This window comes from Astatotilapia calliptera, chromosome 13, assembly GCF_900246225.1.
Source record: "Astatotilapia calliptera chromosome 13, fAstCal1.2, whole genome shotgun sequence".
Taxonomy (NCBI): Eukaryota; Metazoa; Chordata; class Actinopteri; order Cichliformes; family Cichlidae; genus Astatotilapia; species Astatotilapia calliptera.
Genome location: NC_039314.1, coordinates 21,095,952 through 21,120,661, shown reverse-complemented (window position 1 = coordinate 21,120,661; position 24,710 = coordinate 21,095,952). Strand labels below are relative to the sequence as shown.

Genomic DNA, 24,710 nt, shown 5'->3' with positions numbered 1-24,710 from the left:
GGCTATTTATGCTGAGGCTGGAGGGAGCGGACTATAAACTGAGCTGAAGCACAAACTGCAACAAAGCAAAAAGCTACATAGGGATAGATTTTACTATATAGTAAAATGCCACATCATCATCGACTTCAAAGCAAACTCATTTGTACAAGGTTACCCCAGGCCAGTTTTCTTAGAGGCAGTTCTAACCCCTAACCCTAGGGGAACAAAGACCCTTAAACTAAAAAGTGCCAAGGACATGCGGTGTGGGGGAGATCAAGGGTGGTGGCATTGTAGTATGCATCGCTGAGGTGCCTCCATTTGAGTACAATTGTAGGCACCATCCTCCTCACTGCACCCTAATCTGATGAGACAAGCCTGACATTCCACACCATACAGCAGAGACGTCTCTGGCTTTCATACATATGTGCTCAGACAAACATATGGAGAAGACACAGAGGTTAAGGAAACAACAACACAGACAAGAGTGACAGATTGTTAGGGTTAAAGCTGCAAGCAAACATTACCTATTAGTTTGCTTTTCTTGTTGATCTTTCCATCTTTTCCTGCTCACCAATTCCATGTCACGGCTGAGAGAACCCGCGTCTCCACTGTCGATGACAGACGTGTTGTTGGAATCAGCGTTGCGTTATTCATTTACATGCTTCTTTCTTTGCATTTTGGTGTTCTTCTGCTGTTCACGCAGTCCTCCAGCATAGGCACAGCAATCTGTGAAAGACAAAAACTTGATATGTCACATGACAGCGATGAGAAAGTAAAGTCACACAAAGGCTCAAGCAAAGTAAAATATCCAGACTTTGTCATTGTGTTGTAAAGCTATGATGAATATGAAAAGTTGCTTTTATACAGTTATTTTTTAACTTGAGATGCAGAGGTTACTGATTTAATACTTCTACCTTCACAAAGCCTATAAGCATGTGCTTCACACAGAGAACCTTGTGCTGTGCTTGAGGGCGGTCTCACCGTCGGCCTTTTCCCAAAGCAGAGGTGATGTGTCCACTAATGTCAACATCGCAGCCAGGGTCAGAGCACTGTCAAAGACCCTAACGCACAACCTTTTCCAGCTAACACTAACCCAGTACGAGTGCGTGATAATGTGCGTGCCCAAAATGCCAAGTGCTCCCCTGTCCCTTCTCAATATTTCATCTGTTGTCTTGCTTTACCTTGCTTTAGGTAATGGCCCAGTCACATAACCCATTTTTCATATGTTTGCCTGTATTTGTGTATTATACCTTTTAGTGATAGAGGATTTTTGTCTGGTCTGTACTTTACTCTTATTTGCTATTCAAAGTGATAGATTTATAACATGAGCATGCAAAAATGTGGCTTTTGCACACGACAGTGTCTCAGTTGAACTCATTCCAGTTTTACATTAATGATAACTTTGTTAGTTACAAAGAACTAGATTTGCCATCAAATGGGGGTTTTAAGTCAATCAAAAGGAGCTCAGTATGTAAGATGTGGCATAAATAGTGGAATATCATTATTATCCATGGTTATAATTTACATTTTGTGTCCAAATCGCCACAATTCTCATTGCCTTTTAGATAAAATGCTAAAAAGGATAAAAATAAAGGTGTAGGAATTTGTCAAAATGATGTGCTGGGTATAAATTCCCATTTGAATTTGAATAAGACATTTTTGTCTTTAGTTGCGTTTTTTTTTTTTTCCATTATTCAGCAAACTTTATAACTGTGCTTAAATAGCAACTATAAAAGCAGCTTTCCGTGCCGCTTATATATATTCCTTTTATCTCAATACACCAACTTTTCTGGTTATTTCTTGGTCTCAATTAAAGAAATGTATTCAAAAGTCAAAGCTATGCTATATATAAAGTATATGACACAAACATAATATGCCATGTACTACATATTTCCTGAGCATGATCTGTCAAGATAGAACAGGGACACTGTAAATCAGTTACAACACACATGAGACGCTGCACTGAAGGCATGTAGGTGTTGGAGCGTGAAGGGCTTTCCCTGCTAATGCAGATATAATGATGTGACTATGACTATATCAACGTCAGCGTGTGAGAGTCTGTGTATGTTGCCTCTTCTCGGGGACAGTTGTGCTGCTGATCTGCAAGACAATTCTTTGTGACTCACACCACATGAAAAAGAAAGTTAAAGATAGATAGAGGTAACAAGGGATAGACAGAGGTTGATGAACAAGAGAAGACAACATCTATGTGTTGTTTTGATTGTGATGAGAGGCAAGTGAAGAAGACAGTGAGTTGGCCTACATTCATGTGGCTTAATGTGTGAGGGGAAAACAGAGAGACAGCTCCGTGTCCATCTAATTATTCATCCAAGGAAGGCAGCGGATGTTATGTTGCTAGGTGTGTTTGTGTGTGGGTGCATATGCAGTGAGTATTATGAATAATGTGATTCCCAACCAAACTTAGTAAGATGGGGAGAATATTTATAGATAACCAAAATAAAACAAAAACAAAACATAGTAGTGTTTTGTTTATTTGTTTACATTTACATAAAAAAGCATGGACAAATGGTTGTAATGAAAAGAAATATCATGGGAATTAAAATGAATAGATGCATGCTTGAAAAATCGAGGCTACTATTTGTGCTTTAAATTATTATTGTTGTTAAATAACAAAAAAATCAATTAAAATGATCACATTTTCAACATGAGAGTTTCATGGATGGTCAGTGAAGGGGTGCTTCAGTTCACTTTTCAGGCTTTTCAAATACACTAGACACAAAAGGCTGAGAACTGGTGATCTAGACCACTTGTGCAAGTGAGTGTGTGTGTCTATATCAGACAATGTCACACACTTTTTTTCCCCAAGGTGACATACTAGATAACATTTTCACTTTTGGACTCTAAAAGTAGTATTAATCTCCATCAAACGTCCCAAAAGACATTCACGTGCACAAACACACACAGACACGGCCCATATCACAACAGTTGTCTCTGGCATTTCAGTGATTTAGAGCATCATCCCTGGTTGCCACCAGCGTGAAGCTGTGATCTTCACATATATGACACCTCAGCTCAACAAGGTGCACACACACACACACTGAAAGGATGTCTCTGCTCTGTCTCTCCTGCCGTCACATTCTCACTTCCTGATTTAGACAGACAGAGACCAATCCTTTGGGACACAGAAACACTTCTCTTTCGCTCCCTCCCTCCTTCCACGAATCTTTCCCCTTTTCTTGATCTGCTGCTCCCTCTCGTGGGGATGAGGGAAGGCAGGGCTGGAGGTTAGAGAGATGGATGTGGGTGATACACCGATACACAGTCAGTCTCCTGCGGGAATGGTGTGATAGAGAAGAAGAGAGAGGGACAAGGGCAAGTAGAGGGGAAAAAAAGTAGGAAGCTTATTTCTCATGGCTTAAGAAGACAGAGAGGAAACAGAAACACAGGAAAGTGATATCTTGTTTTAGTTTCATGTGTTATTTGTACTGTGTTCCAGATATATATTAAATATATATACAGATACAGATATACTGCTTAAACTGGATGAGTTACTATGATCTGTACTAACCCATTAAAAGGAAAATATTCCCAGTAATTCAGACTTTTTTAAAATTCTGGGATCTCCTTTAACATCTGAAATAAAGTTCTGTCCCTGTGCAACTTGAGCTTGTAATGACTAACCACTGCTTGTTAAGGGCTTTGAATGTCCACTTGTTTTTGTCATGTCTATCTCTCCTCTAAAGAGGACAGGCATGTCTCAAGCGCTTTTCCCTAAGGCTTTTTACTTGTTACACAACCTGCTGTTGTGAAAAATCTACAGGCAAGTCTGAAAACCCTCCCAGCACTTCTTCTTTCTTGTGTGCCATATCTATAAAAACATCCCTCAAATTTAACCCAGAGTAAAGTGCAGTGTAGAGATGAGTAAATACAGTACGTTATATTGCATTTTTTTCTTTCCTTTTTTATTTACTGTGATTTTGAAGATAAAAAATGTTTCCTCAGTTCAAGTTTGGAATTTTTTTCATGACATTCCCCACATGCAATACTACCATACGTTATTTAATTATAATAATTATAAGTTTTTCTTTCAGCTTTTGTATCAGATTCTTACCAATAAATCAAATCTGTTATCTTGTTGGTCTGTCAACTAAAAATACAGTGGCTATCCTAATAGCACTCTTTTTAACTAACACACACCGATGTATGCATCAGGAGCAATCTGGGGTTCAATATCTTGCCCAGAGGCACATTGGCAGTGGACTGGAGGGATTGGAGACTGAGACGTAGCCATTCATGATACAATAAACCACAAATAAAGATTTGAGTGTCGGTTTGACTGGGGTGCATTTTGATAAATGTAGCTTTCTGCCTTCACATGGTTTGGGTGTGTTTTGTATACATCTGTTTGTGTGCAAAATAAGGATATGCTTAAAGAAAATAAATAAACATTAAATGTATTTCTCGCATTTCTATTATCTTCTATTTATTTTGCTACCTTAAAAACTTTGAAATGAAATTAATTAAATGCATTTTGATTTTTGCCTTTAAACCTTGTTGTGATGATAAAGGCTTCCAGAAACATCTATAAATGCATATAAAGGCAAACAGCATAATAATGTGAAGGACAGAGTTTGGATTATTGAAGAGCTTCTAGCTCATCATCCATCCATTCAGCTAGCCCTCAATTTTGTTCTACTTATCCAGTTCAGGATCACACAGGGGGATGGAGCTTATGCCAGCTGACATTGAATGAGAGGGACACCTTGGACCTGTTGTCTTTCCACAGATGGACAGACACCTTTGGCCATTTTAGAATCACCAATTAACCTCATGTGCATATCTTTGTATTGCTGGAGCCACTCAGACAGAGAACCCACAGAGGGGTACAGAAAGGCCACAAACTGGATTCAAAGCCAGAACCTTGCTATGAGGGCTCAATACTAATTGCTACACCAGCATGCTGCCCTGTAGCTTAACAGGACAAACAAAATGAAAACTTTTAAAACTTACAAACATCAATAGTGGGTTGAGGGGCGTTGCTGTTTCTGCAGCAATGAAATGAATTCATAGAAATTTCAGCAATTTCAGATCTATACCTTTTAGACAGTAACAAAAATACATTTTTAAACACACAGAAACAGATCTAGAGTGGAAGATTGTAAAAAAAATGATGCTGAAAAAAGAGAGACAACCAGACAACCTGAGTAACCACCAGAAAAAGTATAAACTCTGAAGCCTGCAAAATTACAGTACATAAAATCGCTGGTGTAAACAAAGGGGATAGTACATGAAATTACTGGTGTAGGCTACCGTGATACACTGTACCCTTTATTTCCTGCGTGCTTTGAGAGGTGCAGCGACACACGGAAAGTTGACTTCTAGAGTGGTGTGAGGTTTCTTTTTGCTTCTCCATGCTTGTTTCTGCTGTCACTGCTGTCAGCAGCCGCTTTAGGTCACTGAGAAGCTACCACCCCATCTACCTGTGTTTTAGCACATCACACGCTGCACTGCACAAACACACACACACACAGAGACAAGCACATGCTCATAGGTAGAGTCCACTAGCTGAGGCAGACTGAGGAGCTGCCCAGGAAACAGGGATTTGTTTATGTGGATTGAGTGACCTGGCAAAGGAAGGGAGAAAGGGAAAGGTGTGTGGGTGAACATTGATGCCTTTTTGTGATGAAGTAAAAGTGATATGTAAATAATAGATCCCAGAGATGAATTATTGAAGGAGTACATTGATGCTCTCATGGTGTGGAAGCAGGAGCTCATTCATGAAAAAAGGTTTGTGGAGGAAAGATGAAAGGGTGAGGGGGGAAACAGGGTGTTGCTATGTCAGCTTTCAGTTCCAACACAGCGACATACACTGATGCACGCACGCACGCGCACACACACACACACACACACGCACATACACACACACACACACACACAGACTTTCAAACCACATTCATACAATCATAGTTGTACAAGTTTCTCAATGACGATGGGAACAACTCAAAAACAGAAGGAATGGTGCCCATTGTTATTACAGTCCAACATACAACTTTAAAAACATGTTAGCATTTCTTAAACGATCCATAAAATTTATATCGGTTCAGCATGTTTTTAATATCTTTGTAACTGGGTATTGACTGATATACTGTTATTGTATCTATGTTGATTCTCTTTATTAATTTTGTTTCATTGTGTTCTCCAAAAACTTAATGTGCTGCTGTAATCCCAGTTTAGACACTTCTGCAAAAGATATTTTTTATATTATTTAATGTTTTACAAGGAGTCATTCTCATTCTTCTCTCTTACTATTTAATACCCCCAGTGATATTTTTGCTATTTTATATTAGGTCAAAAATAATTTCATCATGTTCCTGAGAATATTGTTCCACGCATTACACTTAATGGGATTTAAAGAGGAAGTAAAAGTGTGAGAATCTTTGTCAGTCAGAATGAAACACTGGCTTCTGGCTCCTCAAATGGAAGCCGGATATTTAACAGAGGCAGGACCCTCCACCCTTAATACACTCACCATTACACAGCCTTGCTTTTGGGTGTTCTATAACGCCAGATCCTGTTGAGCTGACAGGTGACAGAACAGTCCACATCAACATACGTCTACTCTCTTTTGCTCCAAACACACACACACACACACACACACACACACACACACACACACACACACACAAATCCTGTTGTCTGCCACCAGCTGATAGGTGACAGGGAGCAGGCTCTGCCTTTTGGGCATGTCCAGCCCTGGAATGTCTGAAGCTGTCTACTGTACAGCAGCAGGGTGTGTGTGTGTGTGTGTGTGTGTGTGTGTGTGTGTGTGTGTGTGTGTGTGTGTGTGTGTGTGTGTGTGTGTGTGTGTGTGTGTACATCTATCTTTATGAGGACAATTCAGAGTTTCCTGCAGTCTGTAGTCCATGGTATAAGAGTACAGATAGATACCATGGACTGTATTTACAGTTGTCTTTGACTCAAGATGACTCTGGCCACCTCATTTCAGCAATAAGTTAACATTATATTGCCCCAATGTCAGGCATGTTGTGGTATTTAGTCCATATTTGACCCACATAATATTAGCTAGTGCCATGGGATGCTGATCTACTTAATTCAAAGTCCTTTCTCCTCTTATAATGCTTCTGTTATAATATACTTTCTCCTGCGTTCAATTTAAATCGGTATAGAAAATCTTCCACCTTGTTGGCACATAGATGGCACATGTGTAATGAATAATGGGGGTATTTTAGGTAGTATTATTATCATTTGAGAATTATAAGATTGTATCTATGCCAGGAGCCATTAGTCTAGGCAATACACAACATTTCGCTGGGAAGTCCTGTGGTTATGACCCTAACCATAGAACCATCATAAACACTATTTATGTCTTTTCTATATCTGTGCTAATAAATGGAAAATAAAGTTGTTGTTTTTTTTAAAGGAGTCTCAGAAAGAAAATGGGCCTGGTCTGAAAGCCTCCCTAACATGGATAAGAATCTGCATTACTTCTTGTCATCAGTGTAGTAGTCAGTGAGTAAGTCATGGAGCTTTTGTGTTGGGGTACTACACATGTCACAGGGAATAAGACAGAAGCAAAAGCGAGATAAGAGGAGGCAGCTGCCTACCTAGAACTGCTGGCACGGCAGCCAGGGGCGGGGCCAAGACAGCATGGCACACGTCGTCTCCAGACACCCTTTCTTCTCCCTGCTTCGCCAGAGGCTTTGACAGGCGGCACGAGAGCCCCTTGGCCCAGTGAGGGGTGGACAGCCATCTGACAACTCCCCACCTGCATGACCTTTACCATGCTTGACCCCCCTACAGGAGACAATCACCTCATAGCAAACAGCCCTACGGGAGATGTAGACACACAGTGCAGTCAGGAAGACACACACAACAAACTCAGACATGCATGCCACACACACAAAAAGTCAGGCTTAAAAAGGAGACATCCTATTAAAATATTAGGACATTTAATTTCCAATGTTTAATGGGAGGCAATTATTTACATTTTTAATTCACTTGTCATTTTTAACTGACTCATTCATTAGCTCACATCCGCATCTATGCAAATCAATTTACAAATCATTTAAAATGCAGTGAATGTGAATGTGTGTGTGAATGGGTGGATGACTGGTTGTGTAAAGCGCTTTGGGGTCCTTAGGGACTAGTAAAGCGTTATACAAATACAGGCCATTTACAATCATGATTACACAAAAAAAATAGCCTTTTTTGAAATGGGGCTCTGAAAAAGCCACCCAGTGCTTACAAATAGGGCCCCAGACAACCTGTGGACAATTTAGAATCACCAGTTAACCAGCATGTATTGGAAAGATGCCAGAGTACCTGTATGCTTTTCTCTATTTTTTCTATTTTCCATAAATCCATTTTCTACAAGAGTTTTTGGGAAAATGTTCTAATAGCTCAGTAGTCCATATGTACAAGCAGGCTCAGGCTTCAGATATTTTCAACAGTATGTTTTCATCAGTTTTTACTGACTTGGCTCGTTGTGATGTCAGTAAGAGTGGCAAATGATGGTAATCTCAATCGCACATCTCTAGCTTTATGGCTGAAGCTCCGCCCACCCGCTGTTTAAAACTTCTGTTTTGGACAGGCAGCCAGTAAGAACATCTAAACGTCTAAAACAACTTACAAAATGTATGACGCCTTTTGTATGGCCTGCTTTAACAACGTGCTAACCTTATTTACAATCAATATTGTATGGATGTAATAATGATGCAGTGGATCAAAGTGGATCAAATGAGGAGCTGATAGAAGGCATAGTTTAAAATAATCATGCTTTATCTGCTTAATCTGAGATTAAAAATATGAAGATTAACTGAAAAATCATAGTGTAGACCAAAGTAATTATTTACAGCATTAATGTTAAATACGGTAAATATTCTCATTATGTTTTCACTATAAACGGCATATTTGCTAAATGATATATGATATTAAAACCTGTTAGCCTACCTTCATTACATAAAAATACATTTTGGTTATAAAAGTATATTGTTTTTACAGAAATCAAATCTTACTCTAATTTTGTCATCACATTTTTAAACCATATAAGTAAACCAAATAAGTAATGTGTTGTTAATAGCAGGAGCAGGAACCATATCCTACTATAATTTGGTCAGATGGGGGTTTCTATGTGAATGCATCCACAGTCCAAAGACATGCATGTTAGGTTAACTGGTGATTCTAAATTGGCTGTATATGAATGTATGTGGTTCTCTCTGCATTAGCCCTAGATAGACTGGAAACCTGTCCAAGCGAAGCGCTAAAAGAAGGCCCTATAGGGTTATGCTGGCGCTCATCAAGCATTTCGTTTATTTGCTGTCTTCTTTTATGGAAGTCTGTGAAAATTGATATCACTGAATTTACAACCAATTTTCAAGTGCTTTTGCTTGGTTTTTATTTTGGGATAAAATCTTTTGATTCACCTTTAGCCTCTCTGACTGACTGGAAATGCCCCTGAAGCTACCCAGGGTGTCCTGCACCTAGTTAGGAAAATTCAGTTAGTCTCAGATATGACATCAGTCTCCTTAAGTCGGTTTAAATTGTAAAGTAAAGACACTATAAGAGTAAAACCCCAACAATCAGACTTGCTGTGAGTCAGCACATGGCAACAGTGGGACGGACAAACATACTTTTAACAAGAAGAAACAGAAGGAAACCTTGCACAGTCCAGGCTCAAGTAGCCATGTGCCAGGAGCGTATTGGCGTGGTGGAAAGAGAAGATAAAATCTAATGATACATGGTGGTGTATGAACACATGTGGAGCAGGAAGATCAGAGTCGAGAAGAAATTCTCATTGCATCACACAAAGTCCCATTGCAGGAAAACCTATTCCAGCATAAGTAAGAGATGGTTCAGGGTCACCTGACCGAGCCCTAACTATAAGCATTTTCAAAAAGTAAAGTGTTAAGCCTAATCTTATAGGCAGAGTGGGTGTCTGTCACCAGAATCCAAAATCAGAGCTGGTTCCATGGGAAAATAAGACTCTGCCTCCCATTCTGCGTTCAGAAGCTCTAGGAACCGGAAGCCATCAGCCCCAGAGCGAAATGTTGTAGTAGGATTATATGATACTATGATGTCTTTAAAGTATGATGAATACTATTTTTTCAAGATGTTGTATGGATAAGAATTTTTGAATTAATTTGCATCACTACATCTTTTGTTTCAGTAAATGTGAACATTTTTGCTTTTTAAAAAATTTCTTAATGCAAATTACTTTAATACATGATTTTCTTCTAAAACTGGATTGATTACCCAGTTTTTCCTCCCTGTAATCCTATTAATGTAGATTTACTGATAAAAACAATCCAGTAATTATGCAAATTATTATTATGCAATATCACAAAAACTGCAGTCTTAACACTGCGTAGCTCTACGTCATCAAAAGGCGTCGTGGCAGCGTGAGAGGGAAAACAAATGCCAGTGCGAATTGCTGTGAAGTAAGTAGAGCATTTATCATTAAAAAAGAAACGGCTATAAGGTTATGAAAGCATTCTGGCGATGCTTAAAGTATTTTTAAAGCTGATAAATGATGGACGCTGCGCAAAATATGCACTTTCCGTTCGTAGCACTTTTACAAGTGTCGTTAATCGAAACTAACGTGCCTTTTTCATATCTGTAGGTTACTGCTCCTGCACCATAACGCTCTCTCCTGATTTGTTCCAAAACCGCGTGTCGGTTCAGTTCTAATGAATCCAGTAATTAGACGGGGACTGCCTCCTTCCGTGAGGAGTCTTCTCACAGACATCGGTCCAAAGGAGGAGTGGACGGATGAGGAGTCTGAAACGGTGACCAGAGATGGCATTCTGCTTCCGCACAGAGGAGCTACGTCTGGAAATGAGCTTCTCACACCTGCCAGGAGCCATGATAATGCTCCAGAGGATGGTGGTGTCTCTGGAAGAAGTGGACTTTGCATGTTGTGTAAAAGTAAACCTCCTTGCTACACCTGTCCCAGGTGTAACCTGCAGTACTGTGGCTTGGAGTGCTACAAGAGCCCTGATCACTCTGCATGCTCTGAAGAGTTTTACAAGGAGTCTGTTCTACAGGAGCTGAAGGAAATGGGGACAACTGAGACTGAAGGGAGAAAGAAAATGCAGGAGATTCTTGTGGGACTCAAACAAAAGGCAGAAATGACACAAGGGGGGATGGAGAGTTTGTTAAAAGAGGCGGGTGTTGTGTCAGATGACACAGATGATAGGGAAGGAGAGGCAGCTGAGAAAGTGCAGGCTGTGGAGCTCCTGGCCAGGTTAGCAGAGCTTCAGCAGTCTGGAGAAGAGAATGCAACAGAGATTGAGGATATTTTGGGAAAACTTGAAGAGATTGGAGGAGGTGCGCTGATTCCTGGAGACACTGATGAGGATGCTGAAAGTGCACAAGGAGAGCTGGACTTGGCTGATCAGCTCTCAGGGCTGGAGATTGACAAACTTTCAGAAGAGGAGCTGTGGGAACTTCTCAACAACAAAGAGAAAGAGAGTTTTGTGAGTCTCATGAAGGATGGAGCTCTTGGTGGCCTGGTTCCCCTTTGGAAGCCATGGTGGGAGGAACATGAGGAGGGAGGCAGAGCACTGGTGGAAGTGCTTGAGGAAGAAGTAAGCAGACAGGAAAGAGAAACTGTGACAACTATGGAAAAGCAGGACATTGATAATGGAGTGAAAACCTCACAAGGTGTTCAGAAACGAATCAAATCAAAGCCAAAAAGCTTGAAAGGAGGAACAGGGAAGGAAACGAGTAAAGGAAGTTCAGCAGTACCCCCAATTTCTTCAAAAATTCCAAAGCTGAGTTCCTTATGTCCAAATCCTTCTCCTCTGGTTTGCTATGGTTTAGTGAATGCACTTTTTGGCTATGCTTTTACCCTGTGCCTGTTTAACGGTGACACCGATTCACTGATGTTTGAGTTCTGTGACATGATTCTTGCTCTGTCTGAGGCACTGAACTCAAGCAAGGTGTTCACCTCTCTCCAAGAGGCCTTAGGCTGTGGAGAAGCTCTCATTTTAGATGGAGGCTACCTTGACAAGGAGGACCTTCTTGCCCCTGCCAGGGCCGTGGAGGCCGTGGCTCACATCATGACTGGCAGAGACGGAAAGGATGCTGCTGGATACTCCCTGGCAGCCTTGAGTCAACTTCGTTCTGTGCTCTCCCGGGCCAAAATGGCCCTGTCTAAAGATGGAGAGGAAGTGGAAAAGAGACGGAAGTACTTCCTGGCAAGCAAGAAGTGTGAATTCTTTCAAGCCTGGGTGCTGGACAATGTACATCAGATTCATAGACTGGCAGTTAAGCTGTGGAGCGAACACAGAAAAAGAGAGAGTGCAAGGAACAGCATGCAGAAAGCCAAGACTGAAGTTGAGAATTTACAGAAAGGGAAGAGAAAAGATAGCGATAAGCTGATTGAAGAACTAAGTTAAAGAAGATTTGGTTTAACGTGTTGATGCAAAAGTTCATGTTGTAATAAAATGCATCATATTCTCTCATATAGTCAAATTCCTACTGGCAATAAAAGCTGATATTTTCCACTAATTTCTTTGGTTATCTTTCTTGTATTAATTTATTTTAATGAGGAGAAAAGTAATTTAAAATCTGTTTAAATTTCCTGTATAAGCCATAAGAATTTATATTAGTCAAATTGGAAATAGAAGAGTTTTCAATACATACGTAGATGGATACTTTATTCATCTCCAGGGGCAAAGTCAGAAATTCCAGCAGTAACACATTAAGTGTTACTATTTTGTAACAGTTATTAGGTGATATACAAATAAGATATAATTTGATATGTAACAAAAGGATCAAGTTTCCACCTTAAATTTGAAACTACAATTTCTGAAAAAATTACTTTAAAAGGACCTTTGGAGACACAGGTCATTTAATACATTTAGAATGATTTTTTGTCAGTTAATTATAGATCATACCTCTCGCCCTATGGCAGCTGGGATACACTTTTAGAAGCGAAAGAGAATAGATGGATAGAATTACAGACAATTTCATAGTAGCTTTGGGAGAACTGTTATAGTACTTGAAAACCTTACTATTGAATTAATAAGTGATGAGGTGAAACTGTACATGTGTGTATTTGTTTTCCCAAAGGACAGTGGTGATAGAGTTCAAAAGAACTGACATAAGACTGCAAGGGAGCTTGAGCTGTTATGCAGTGAGTGTGGGAAACACATCCAAATCCCACACATACAAGTTTTCTTAGTATTGTTCTGAATGCACAGATTAGTTCGCAATACGTTTTGTTATCTAAGTGTTAATTTATTATTTAGGTTTTCATGGTTATAAATGAATCCAAACAGTTCTAGAGTTTTCATTATGGCTGTTATGTTTTCATATCTTACGTCAAATAGGAAATTATATAGTGCAGGAGTCTCAAACATAAGGCCACGGGGGCAGAATTGGCCGGGCTAAGACTCCAATCCGGCCCAAAAGAGCTTTGGAAAATGTTAGAGGGCATAAATTTTCGACATCTTTCCTTTATCAGCTTTTTCTACTGATAAAGCTCCCCCCCCCCCCCCCCCCCCCCCCCAGGGCCATTCATACTATAACAAAGTAATTAAGTAATAGTTAAATGACAGAGAACGTCCCGTTATTTTAGTTCTATAAAGTGCATCCAAAGTGAAGAAAAATCGGAAACTTTCTTCAAACTAACAGAAATTTTCTGTTGTATAATTACAGGATAGTCAGGGCAATGACCAACCAGACATTTTTCTCTTAATTTTAATTTCCTAAAGCTTAAGCCATTTAATCTACAACAGCTGCATTTTCTTAATCACACTTAATGTCTGAGACATACATTTTAATTTTTTTTTTAATATTAAGAAAGCTGAGGTATTAAATGTGTAGTTAAACTTTACACCGACATTACGAGAAATTTCACCCACTTAAGATGTAGTTTGTAGTCTGACATCCCTCGTACAGTGCGAAAATAGATTTTTTAAATTCTCCATAAACGAGTATGATAAAAACCATAAAATAAAACACTGACCTGAACCATACTGTCAAGGCAAAGAATATAAACAATATGTAAAGGTTAGAGATGCTATTATACATGTATTTTCCAGCCTTTAGCCATGTCCCAAAGAACGTTTCTTTTCACCGTGCGCCTAGCGCCACTCTCGCGAGGACTTTTGGCAAGTCACGTGGTGCGGATGTTCTTCCACGCTGCGACAGAAAACATGGCTGCGCTCTTGAGATCATCCCGGTTACTCAAGTTTTCGCCTTCGGGTTTGCTTCAGATCACATGCACTAAAAGAAACGGACCGACGCTTGGTCGGCTGTACAGCGGGGCTCTCAGCGGCAGAAGGACCGGAGTTTGTGCCCGACAGATCGGACCTGTTACTGAAAACGCGTCCAGGTACCAGGCATCTGTGATTCACGCGTGAGCATGCAGCAGCAGAGATGTCATTGAGGCTCAATGACACCCAAAGGCACACGCAAGTGTTGACAGATATGACCTGCTGCATTAAATGTGGTTTGTTAGGATACGTTATAGATCACGTAGGTAACAGCTCAGTTCTCGTTGGTTAAACATGGCTACCAGGTTATGCAAGGTGATGATGAGTTGTTGTGTAACCAGGGTAAACTCACTGTCTGTTTAATCTGTAATCAAGCCGGTTACTATAATCTAGTTCGTAATGAAGCTGTAACTGTTAGCAACCACTTCCTGCCATCAATTTGCTCCCAGCTGTACACACGCTGACTTTTGGGCCTATCACTGGAGACCAGTGTGCACTGTTACACAGCAGCCACGATGATGCGCGTAAATTGCAGCTTAAATGAACATTTATAGTATTATTAATGAGCACGAAAGAAAAACTGGCCTCAGCTGATATAGAAGTGATGGCTACTAGCAGCCGTGGACCTACTTGGAGGGACTTTTTCTTCACTTCAAGGTCACAGGTCTGGCTTTCACTGTGTACAGCTGTGTAACTGTCTTTGACAACATGCCTGTTGTTGTGCAGTAAACACATACTGTGATGGTGGGGCAGACTTTCTGAAATTAAATATTTCTTTTCTCTGATATGCATCCACAGCAGAACTGAGTTAGTTATTTTTCTGCTGTTGCATTTATACCTATGGCCTGTATCTTCACAGTCGCGTGTGGTCATATGCAGCGGGGTGTGTGCGTAGTTTTTCTGTGGCCACCGAGCTAAAGGATGAAGCCAGCATTGCAGTGCGCTCCAAGCAAGCGCAGCAGTTTGACTGGGCCCTGACCAGGCTGGACAGTTCTGTGAGGAGGACCGGTCGTATTACCAAGACCCTGCTTCAGCGCATCTTCCATGATATCTGCAGGGCAGGTAGGCAAGAGGATGAGCAACCACAGAGGGACCTTTAATAACGGATGCCTGCTAATGGCCATTTGAACTCTTTGAGAGACAGTAATGAAATGTTTTGCTTTCTCTCTCCTTCCTCATCCACCTCTGCTATCTGCAGGCTATCCCAGTGGTAACCAGGCCCTGTTGCTGCTCCGTAGCTGTGGGTCCCTGCTGCCTGAGGTGCCTCTGGAAGAACGCACTGAGCTGGCACACCGTGTGTGGGAGAAACTGAAGGAGTTGGGTAAGGGGCTGCGCTAAGTACAGTCTTGCACACACAAGAGATGTGCACTACAAAATCCTAGTTGTGTAGTGAGTGTTTTGTATATGTTTAATTACCCTGGCTGCACATTGTCTTCGCTAGGTGCACAGTATGATGTGAGCCACTACAATGCTTTGCTGAAGGTTTACCTTCAGAATGAGTTCAAATTCTCCCCCACTGACTTCCTGGCCAAAATGGAAGCGGCTAATATCCAGCCCAACAGAGTAAGTAGTGCAGTGCAGTGCAGAGTGCTGTAATGTCAAGAAATGCATAGTTAGATTTGTGTTCAGCTACATGAAGAGAGTATTTCATTTTGTTAATTCTAGCTGTTTTAATTTGTTTTATTTTATGCATAGGTTACCTACCAGAGGCTCATCGCAGCCTACTGCCAAAATGGAGATATTGAAGGAGCCAGGTGGGTAAATGTTCTTTTCTTAATAGTAACCTGTCCACTGCGGGTACTTTTGCTGAACTAACAGTTTCACAATTCAGGTGAATGGAGTAGGTGTCTTTAAAGAAACTATTTTGGTTACTCCTAAAAGTCCACATCCATATAACACCATGTGAAATGTTTTCATTGAACCCAGTACTACTGATGAGATTGTCTCTATTTCTACTGACTGCAGTGTGACTTGTGAGCACTGATCTTGCCAGGCGAACTCTCCTCCTGACAAATTTCAGTGTATTTCCTGAGTGAATGACTCATTCACTATTGTTTTTTTTTTTTTTAAAGGAACAGTGCATATTAATTAACATGAGCATTTATATTCATCATGTAAATATGACTTTTGTCATCTGTAGTCCCTGGTATGACCCTACAATAATAAAATACATCCTCCCCAACAATCAGATTGCCCACTATGAGCAAGCACTTAGCGACAGTAGGAAGTTAAAAAGTAACTTTTAACAGGAAGAAATTCTGGCAGAGCCAGGCTGAGGGAGGGGCAGCCAAGGCTTTCCATGGTCAGCCCTCTTGTTATATCGTGATCAGGAGGGCTAATCATTATAAATTTTTCTGTGTGGTGGTTTTTGTTTATTTATTCTTTTAAATACTTGTCATTCAGCTCAGCAGCCTTTTCTGTGTCTGGGTATTTTGGTTTACCGTGCTTCTCATGGGTTTACTGTTAGATTACTTGTTGTGTTGCGTGCTTTTTTTTTCTTCTCATTTTAATGTTGATGTAATGCTTTTCGGCTTTCTCAGCACCATATTGGGTTTCATGAAGAATAAAGACTTGCCCATCACTGAAGCTGTGTTCAGTTCGTTGGTGACAGGTCATGCTCGTGCAGGGTAAGTGTCAGTACTTTTTTATTTATCTATTTTTTTTAACATATTGAATTTAATATCAATATGTGGGGCCGGGGTCTTTCTGTGTGGAGTTTGCATGTTCTCCCCGTGTCTGCGTGGGTTCCCTCCGGGTACTCCGGCTTCCTCCCACCGTCCAAAGACATGCAGTTTGTGGGGATAGGTTAATTGGATAATCCAAATTGCCACTAGGTGTGAATGTGAGTATGAATGGTTGTCTGTCCTTGTGTGTTAGCCCTGCGACAGACCGGCGACCTGTCCAGGTTGTACCCCACCTCTCGCGCTATGACAGCTGGGATTGGCTCCAGCGCCCCCCGCGACCCTGAAAAGGATAAGCGGAAGCGACTGGATGGATGGATGAATTTAATATCACATAACAAATGCTATAATTGAAGGAATTTGGATTTAAATAAGCTGTAATCTTTATTACTCGACAGTGACATCGAGAGTGCTAAGAACATCTTGTCTGTGATGCATGGAGCAGGAATTGAACCGGGTCCCGACACTTACGTGTCACTGTTGAACGCGTATGCTGAGAAGGGCGATCTGGAAAACATGAAAAAGGTGTGTGCATTAATTGTGTGTAGTGCCACCTAAGGGTTGAAGGTGTAGGTGTATTTAAGGGTGCAGCTTTTGAACTGCTTGCCACTTTTTTAGCTTATCTGGTGAAGGTATGCTGAGCTTGTGTGATGCGAGGTCTCCAACAGTCCATCCAAAACTCAAAAGAGTCAGTACTCCAACTACAGTTCTGGTCCAACATTAATTTAATTTACAGATAAGGATTATTTAATGGGTGATCATGGTCTGTTGATACTCTTGCTTTATTTATGTACTTCACACATTACAGTAACCTTTGAATTGTGAGCTGGATGAGCTACTGTGTCACTGACATTGTAATTAAAAATATAACATATAATTGTATTTGCAAACCACATGTGATGATTTTTTTCTGTCTCACTGCATTTTTGCCCATGTTGTATATCGTGAGTAAGTTGAGGAAGGGATTTTACCAACAAAAAGTTCAAAAATCTTCTGTTTTGAGTCTTTTCTACGGTGGCCCTGAGAGGCCAAACGGACTGCAACTTAAGAAAACACCAGCAATAAGAAAAAGGCTGCAAAAGCACACAAAACACAACGGAAATAGGAAAAACGACAACATAAATAGGAAAAAACAAAACAGAAATAGGAGAAACAGATTTCCAAAAGCACAAGGAAAGTGTTTCTGGGGAGACAATAACCCGATGGACCATTTGCAGGAACCAAAATATGCTAAGAATTGCGCTGGGAGACACTTGAAAGAAGTGGAGGATCTATCGGTTTTGTGAGCAAAGAAAAGATGAGAGGTAAGTGTGTTAGCCCAACTATTAGCCTAAAAACCTGTCATCAGTATTGTCTCAATCATGATAAAACACACCTAGCATGTTTTGGGTTCCTGCAACTGTTCCATCGGGTAATTTTCTCCCCAGAAACACTTGCCTTGTGTTTTTTCCTATTTCCGTTGTTTTGTGTCCTTTTGCAGCGTTTTTCGTATTGCTGGTGTTTTCTTAAGTTGCAGTCCATTTGGCCTCTCAAGGCCACCGTACTTTTCAGATATTAGCACGTGTCATCTTAGACCAAGCCTGATAAAGTTTGTTAAATGGATTGTTGATTTAAATTGTCCATTACATCTGAGCGGCTAGCACAGGGAATTAATCTGTTAAAAACAAACATGCCCCCCTAGGGGGCACAAACATATGAAAAATGGGTTTGGCTAATAATTATATTGCTAACTGTATAATAAATGTAATTTTGTCTAAAATAAATAATTCATCTGTCTAGTAATAATGCTGTTTAAAGTCAGACATGTCAGGTTGCCAAATAATTGATATATATAACTTTTGATTTTCAGACAAAATTTTATAAAAGTTATCAGAAGAATTTTAGATTTTCAAGGTTGCTTACTCAGTTTTATACCCCTCCTCTCTTCCTTATTAATTTGCTTTCTTTCAGACTCTGGAGGCGGCAGAGAGTGCAGACTGCAGTCTGATGGACCGGGACATCATGCTGGTCATCTTCACGCTGGCCAAGTCCAAACACCAGCAGCACATCCCAGAGATGGTCGAGCGCTTGAGGCATGAGAGGGGTTACGTTCCAGGTACACATTAATGTGACGTGTTTTACAGCACTCACTTTAGTTTTATGAAAGTAAAATCATAAAAAGAAATACAATTTAGTCAAAGTCTCGATTTAAAGAAATTGGGAGCTGTTATACAAATTGTGTGTGTTGTTGTTGTTCTTGCAGATGCCATGAACTTGTGTCTGAGCCTGATAACTCAGGGACAGGAGGACACAGCTTTTCACATCTTGAAGACGTTTCCCACTCTGCAGTCTGATAACTCAAGTGACTCTGCCAACCTGGGCAACTTCTTCCTCCGACATTGCATCAACATGGATACGGTACTCAGGCCCTGGTTTCTTTAAGAGACAAAGACACAGGATCAGACCATATTTTAGAGGAGGGGTGTCAAACATATGGCTGATATAATAAAGACTTTCTCCCTGCGCATTCATACTACACCAAAGTACTTAAGTAATAGATATTCAATTAAATGACAGAAAAATTCCTAAAATTCACTTGACATCAAACTCGGCTGTTTATGGCTGCCAATGTAAAGTTGGTTTGATATCCCTGGTCAGTTCTCTTTAGCAGTTGACTGTTAGCTGGCATTGATTTTCAAACTGGATGCAGGGTTTGTAACGTTAATAACAATATAAATTACATTTTTGTTTCCTATATGTGGACTCCAGTCTCTGGAGAAGATCATCTGCTTCTGCAAAGAGCTCCAAGAGTCAAATATGCACACATCACCACTCAGCTTCACTCTGTCCTGCGCCCTGGAGGCCAAGAAAACTGGTACGGCACATGCTTTCACTTACATGCATCTGCTTACTCACAGATATATTTATTTGCTACTGATGCATGCACACTCGCCAATTTACTTGCATGTGGTCAATTGTAAGCAAAACATAAAAGTTTGCCAGTTATATCCAGTAATATATCAAGTTATTAATTAACTTTTTTATCTGTATTTGCAGGTACTTCTTTAGAGCTGATGAAATTATTTAAGGAGGAGAAGTTGCCCGTAAGACCTCACTTCTTCTGGCCCCTTCTCACTCAGCACGTCAAAGACAAGAACATAGCTGGTACACACACACACACACACACACACACACACACACACACACACGCTTACTTTTACTACTACCTTTGTGATGATTAAGCCTGATTCAAACCATAACCTCAGGATCAAGTCGTACCCACTAAAACAGCCCTTTGTGGCGATCGTGGCTCAAGAGTTGGGAGTTCGCCTTGTAATCGGAAGGTTGCCGGTTCGAGCCCCGGCTTGGACAGTCTCGGTCGTTGTGTCCTTGGGCAAGACACTTCACCCGTTGCCTACTGGTGGTGGTCAGAGGGCCCGGTGGCGCCAGTGTCCGGCAGCCTCGCCTCTGTCAGTGCGCCCCAGGGTGGCTGTGGCTACAATGTAGCTGCCATCACCAGTGTGTGAATGTGTGTGTGAATGGGTGGATGACTGGATATGTTAAGCGCTTTGGGGTCCTTAGGGACTAGTAAGGCGCTATATAAATACAGGCCATTTACCATTTTAAAGACTTTTTGGAAAGTCAAGACCAGCTAAAATGTTGCCCCTCCCTAAGATACTCATACAACTTTGATTTTGCAACATTGTCATATTGATGAGGTCCATTTGACTTTATTTTACATCCTGATTAATTGCTGTAGAAGCTAAACATGTCTTCATGTGTTAATGTTATGTTTTTTTATGAGTTATTGCTCATGTGCTTGTAATCTGTGCCATCACTTGGAAGCCAATAACTTGATAGAAACCATTAGATCTTGTAGCTAAACAAGCCGCTTTACCTGATGCGAGCAATCTTGTGTGTATGAGAACCTAACAGGTGTTATACAGCCTTGTGACAGAAGGAAAAACTGACCTACCAGCTGTTTTTAATACACGTAATAGGAAATAGGTTTTTGGTGAATGTCATATTAGCAGTTTTTGAACATGTTTTTCTTTTTTTTTTCTGTGGTGCAGAGGGGATTATGACTTCCTCTGTACCAGAAAGAGCTTTTAAAAGAGTTTCCCTTAAATATTAATGACTCACAGAGTGGTCCAACTGGGACAGGTTTCACTTGGCTGGGGCAGTGAAGGGCGAAGAGGTCTGATCCTTGCATGACAGAGTCAGAGCAGGCGAAGACGAGACAAACGCACACAGAAACACCTACTCACAAATCCACACGGGTCTCTCTAGAGAGTTCTTGGAATAGATAGCAAATTTTAGAAGATGTACACACTTTGCATTTGTTCCGGATCCTAAAGAAATGTTGACTTTCAGAAAGTGCAGAGGCAAATGAACATTGTATTTTTAGCTCATCTGGCTGAAGGACCGATGAGCTTATGCCATGGCGAAGCTTCTGTCTGCACATCACAAGAATTGCTACTTTTCCTTCAGCATTGCTCATAATTTAATCAAACTTGCACACATTGGTCACCTAATGGGTCTTTTGGCCTTTTTTTACAGGAAATAACTAGAAAAGCTACTACGTCATTAACGTTTTGGTTTTTATCGGGTTTCTGGAACTCTAAACACTTTTAGACCTGTTGTGTAAGTCTTTGAAATAATCTTTGGTATGTGCTTCTAGCAGTGTTGCAAAAAGACACCGTACATATAAAAGCGAACACTACATCAACTGTGCAGAAGCAGTCTGAATGGTTGGACTTCTGCATCTCCCTCCTGCTCATACAGACCCACATAGATGGATGCACAGACCTCTCGGATGCATTGAGGGGTCAGAGGTCGTTTTGCTTCAGTCGTTTCCTCCAATCATTTGTCTAAGTCAACTTGTTTTTCAGTCCAGATGTTTTTCCGATTCCCTGCAGTACTCCTTTTCCACTGAAGTGCTATGCCGATGCCTTGTGGGGGCACGGGGCTACATTTAGATTGTGAGAGTAATCTTTGCTTTATTTCTTTCCAGGATAATAATCAAATGGGGACTTTTTTTTTCCTCCTGAGCAAAAAAAGCAGTAGCAGTAACTGGTTGTATGAAATTAACACATAAATGGAGCCATTACATCAATTAATGTAATTTATTTCTGCAAAGTATTCTGGACAATAATGAGCAGGGTAGGTAAAAAAAAGTATATTTCATAGCATATTATTTTGTACTCTTGGACAACAATGAGCTAATGCGTGATATTACACAGAAAATGTGACGGCTGCCAGAATATTTACAAGAGCAGCTTTTTAAAAAAAAGCTGTTTCTTTCATGTCAGAACAAACTTGACAAATAATTTAATTTTTAACTTTTAAACTTTACTCACCTGGAGCTTTTGACAGGTACTATGTGTGATTTGTGTTAAATGTGGCACAGCCCCCCTTTTCCCCCCCCCCCTTCTTTCACTGGGCACGTTACTTTTACTGGACTCTTGTCTGACACTCGGTTGAAAACTTTTTGGGGTTTTAGCCTCTTAATATAGTTTAATGGCTCAGCAGATGCATTTTATGGGAATATTTCTGTCCCCAATTTCTGTCTCGTTTGAAGGAAAATAATTAGTTTCTTTCTCTTGTCTTTGTCAGCTATGGGCTTGTGGGGGAAATCGTCTCACTGACAGATAGCTGGCATCTGGCGACTTGTCAAAATTCATAACTCATTAGTGAATGTGCTCTGTCAAATGTGTTCAGTAGCCGCTCGGTTTTTAAGTGCTTTATTTATGCTGAACCCTGGGTCTCTCTTTGGGGTTTTTTAGAGCGATTAATAAATGATGTATTTTTCAACTGTCAGCCAATTGACAGCATTTGAACTGGCAGGGAGTAGAAACCGGTTACGCCGGTGTGGCGATGCTGCAGATTGGCTTCTCCGTGTGGTCGAGACAGATTCGCAGTTTGAATGGTGAGATGTCTCGGCGGCTAGCTTGACAGCATGAACAAGTGGACTAGACAGGAGTTTAAACATGCACAACCACACACACAGACACTTACTCCAGCTTAAATTCTCTGACCGCACAGTCTCGAAGCCACACAGACACATCGGACAGCATCCATTTAGGTATCACAGAAGGAGAAAGGAGGAAGAACGGAAGGAAGGAAAACGGAGAAACTTCACTCTCACTCACACACTCGCTTGTTTGTGATGGTGTTGGCCTCAACGCTCATGAATGATGCAACTTCTCTTTTCTTTCCCCCCTTTCTCTCTCCTGCTGTTGTTGGAGGTGTGTGTGTGTGTATTGAAAGTTGGAAGTGGAGAGGGCGGGCTTTCGAAGACCAGTGCAGGTGATGTGACTGATGCAGAGTGACTTGATTTCATGTAAATGTAAGGGCTCTGAGGGAATTCACTTTGGATTACGCGCCCCACTGTGCACGGCCTATGAAATATTAAGCGCCGTGTCACTTTTTGTCCACAGGTGTCACTAGCAGGCAGAGAGGCCGGAGCTGTGGAATTGAAGGCGGGCAGTGGCGGGGGATGGGGGAGAACATTCTGATTAGGTGTGGATTTGGCGGGTTTGGAGAAAGCATATGTTTGGCCATATATGCCACCTGCCTGCAGCTAGTCGATGCTTGTCAGTCCTCGCAACGCAAAGCACTCTTATCACATCTGACATGGAGGAGCAAGAAAAGGGAGCGGAGGGGAAACTGTAGAGGAAGAGGTGGTGTTTCTGGCCTTGTTTGTTTGAGAGTCGGGGTGATGAGGTAAAGGCTCCCTTCTCTGCTTTTGCCCCTTACCTGATTTTGTTTACATCCTCTGTGGGAAGCAGACTTTTCTGTCAGATAGTTAGCACATTCACAGCCTGACCCTGAACTTAATTCTGATTTAAAATGTGGTGTGAGAGCCAAGTATCATCTTGATTAAAAGAAAGAAAAGGAAGGGTGAAATTGCAGCTCTAGATGTCTCACAAAATAGACTTTTTCTTATGTTTTTAAACATAACCTGCCTTTGCCTTGCAGCAACAATGTCTACCTTTAGAGAGTCATGGACACGGAGAGACAGATGGTGTTAGGGGGGGAGAGAGCAAAGGGGGAAGTGACAGGTACTCATGTCCAAGGACAAGAGGAGATGACAGCGACCTGTTCACTCCACTCCTCTCCTCCTCTCTCTTCTCCATCCTCACTTCTCGTCTGTGACAGTTAACCTGAAGACATGAATCTGATGATGATATCTTGTGACCACTGCCATGCTTAACTCACTACTTTGATACTTCTTGCCTGGATGGTATGTCAGTCTTAATGCTGACCAACCTAGAGAGGTCTCCCCTCTTCTCAGTTGTCCTCTGTGCCAAATCTGTCTTTAAATTGTTCAGACAGGGAGGAAAGAAGAAAGAGGCTTTCACATTATTATGTATTCTGGAGTGAAAAGACAAAAGAGAGAGTGGTATAAATGACACTACATATTATCAGGCCTTGTTTAGCGTTGTAGCTTAACTGTTTTACTAATTTATTCGTAGTTAACAGTTTTGACAGATGAGACAAAGGCACTGGTTCTGTATTTACTATATTGACGTTACTTAGATATAGTCCTGTGCAAAAGTCACCCCTCTTTTCTTTACATTTTGCTAGGGATATAGTAAAACGTGCATGGAAGGCAAAAACAGTCTGTACAATTCTAAGAAGCTTGAAAGTCAATATTTTAATAGATAGTATTGGATTGTGGATCAAAATCTATCCATCAGATTTCGACAAGATCTCCAACACCAACACCAAAATTCAGCCCCAAACCATCACAGAGCCTCCATCTTGGTTTATAGATGTACCTACTGATGATGATTTGAACCTCCCATTGCATTTGTCTTCCACTTCCACTCCCAGTTTCCTCAATTGTTTTTAAAGTACACAC

At 40.9% G+C, this 24,710-nt stretch overlaps 2 protein-coding genes and 1 long non-coding RNA gene across 4 annotated transcripts in view; 2 read left to right on the top strand and 1 right to left on the bottom strand.

Annotated features, from left to right (window-relative positions):
- Window positions 1–2,505: 2,505 nt before the first annotated feature.
- On the bottom strand, window positions 2,506–14,011 carry LOC113034607 (uncharacterized). Of its 2 annotated transcripts, XR_003274200.1 has the most exons (4): window positions 13,934–14,011; window positions 9,384–9,440; window positions 7,566–7,788; window positions 2,506–3,270 (listed from the first exon to the last, which is right to left on the bottom strand). It is a non-coding gene; the product is annotated as an uncharacterized LOC113034607 (long non-coding RNA). The 2 variants fall into 2 exon arrangements; XR_003274199.1 differs by lacking the exon at window positions 9,384–9,440.
- On the top strand, window positions 10,341–12,471 carry znhit2 (zinc finger, HIT-type containing 2). Its single transcript, XM_026189311.1, has 2 exons — window positions 10,341–10,397; window positions 10,580–12,471. Exon 2 carries the CDS (start codon window positions 10,647–10,649, stop codon window positions 12,357–12,359), a length of 1,713 nt encoding a protein of 570 aa, XP_026045096.1. The 5' UTR covers window positions 10,341–10,397; window positions 10,580–10,646; the 3' UTR covers window positions 12,360–12,471.
- A 26-nt stretch (window positions 14,012–14,037) lies between the features above and the next one.
- The window catches only part of lrpprc (leucine-rich pentatricopeptide repeat containing), a 60,418-nt gene continuing 49,745 nt past the window's right edge, over window positions 14,038–24,710 (top strand). Inside the window, exons 1-11 of the mRNA XM_026189310.1 lie at window positions 14,038–14,302; window positions 15,043–15,245; window positions 15,382–15,504; window positions 15,625–15,746; window positions 15,879–15,937; window positions 16,724–16,810; window positions 17,263–17,389; window positions 18,815–18,959; window positions 19,107–19,261; window positions 19,613–19,718; window positions 19,901–20,008. Coding sequence (XP_026045095.1) covers window positions 14,097–14,302; window positions 15,043–15,245; window positions 15,382–15,504; window positions 15,625–15,746; window positions 15,879–15,937; window positions 16,724–16,810; window positions 17,263–17,389; window positions 18,815–18,959; window positions 19,107–19,261; window positions 19,613–19,718; window positions 19,901–20,008 — 1,441 coding nt within the window. The 5' untranslated portion in view covers window positions 14,038–14,096. The remainder of the gene's footprint in view (window positions 14,303–15,042; window positions 15,246–15,381; window positions 15,505–15,624; window positions 15,747–15,878; window positions 15,938–16,723; window positions 16,811–17,262; window positions 17,390–18,814; window positions 18,960–19,106; window positions 19,262–19,612; window positions 19,719–19,900; window positions 20,009–24,710) is intronic.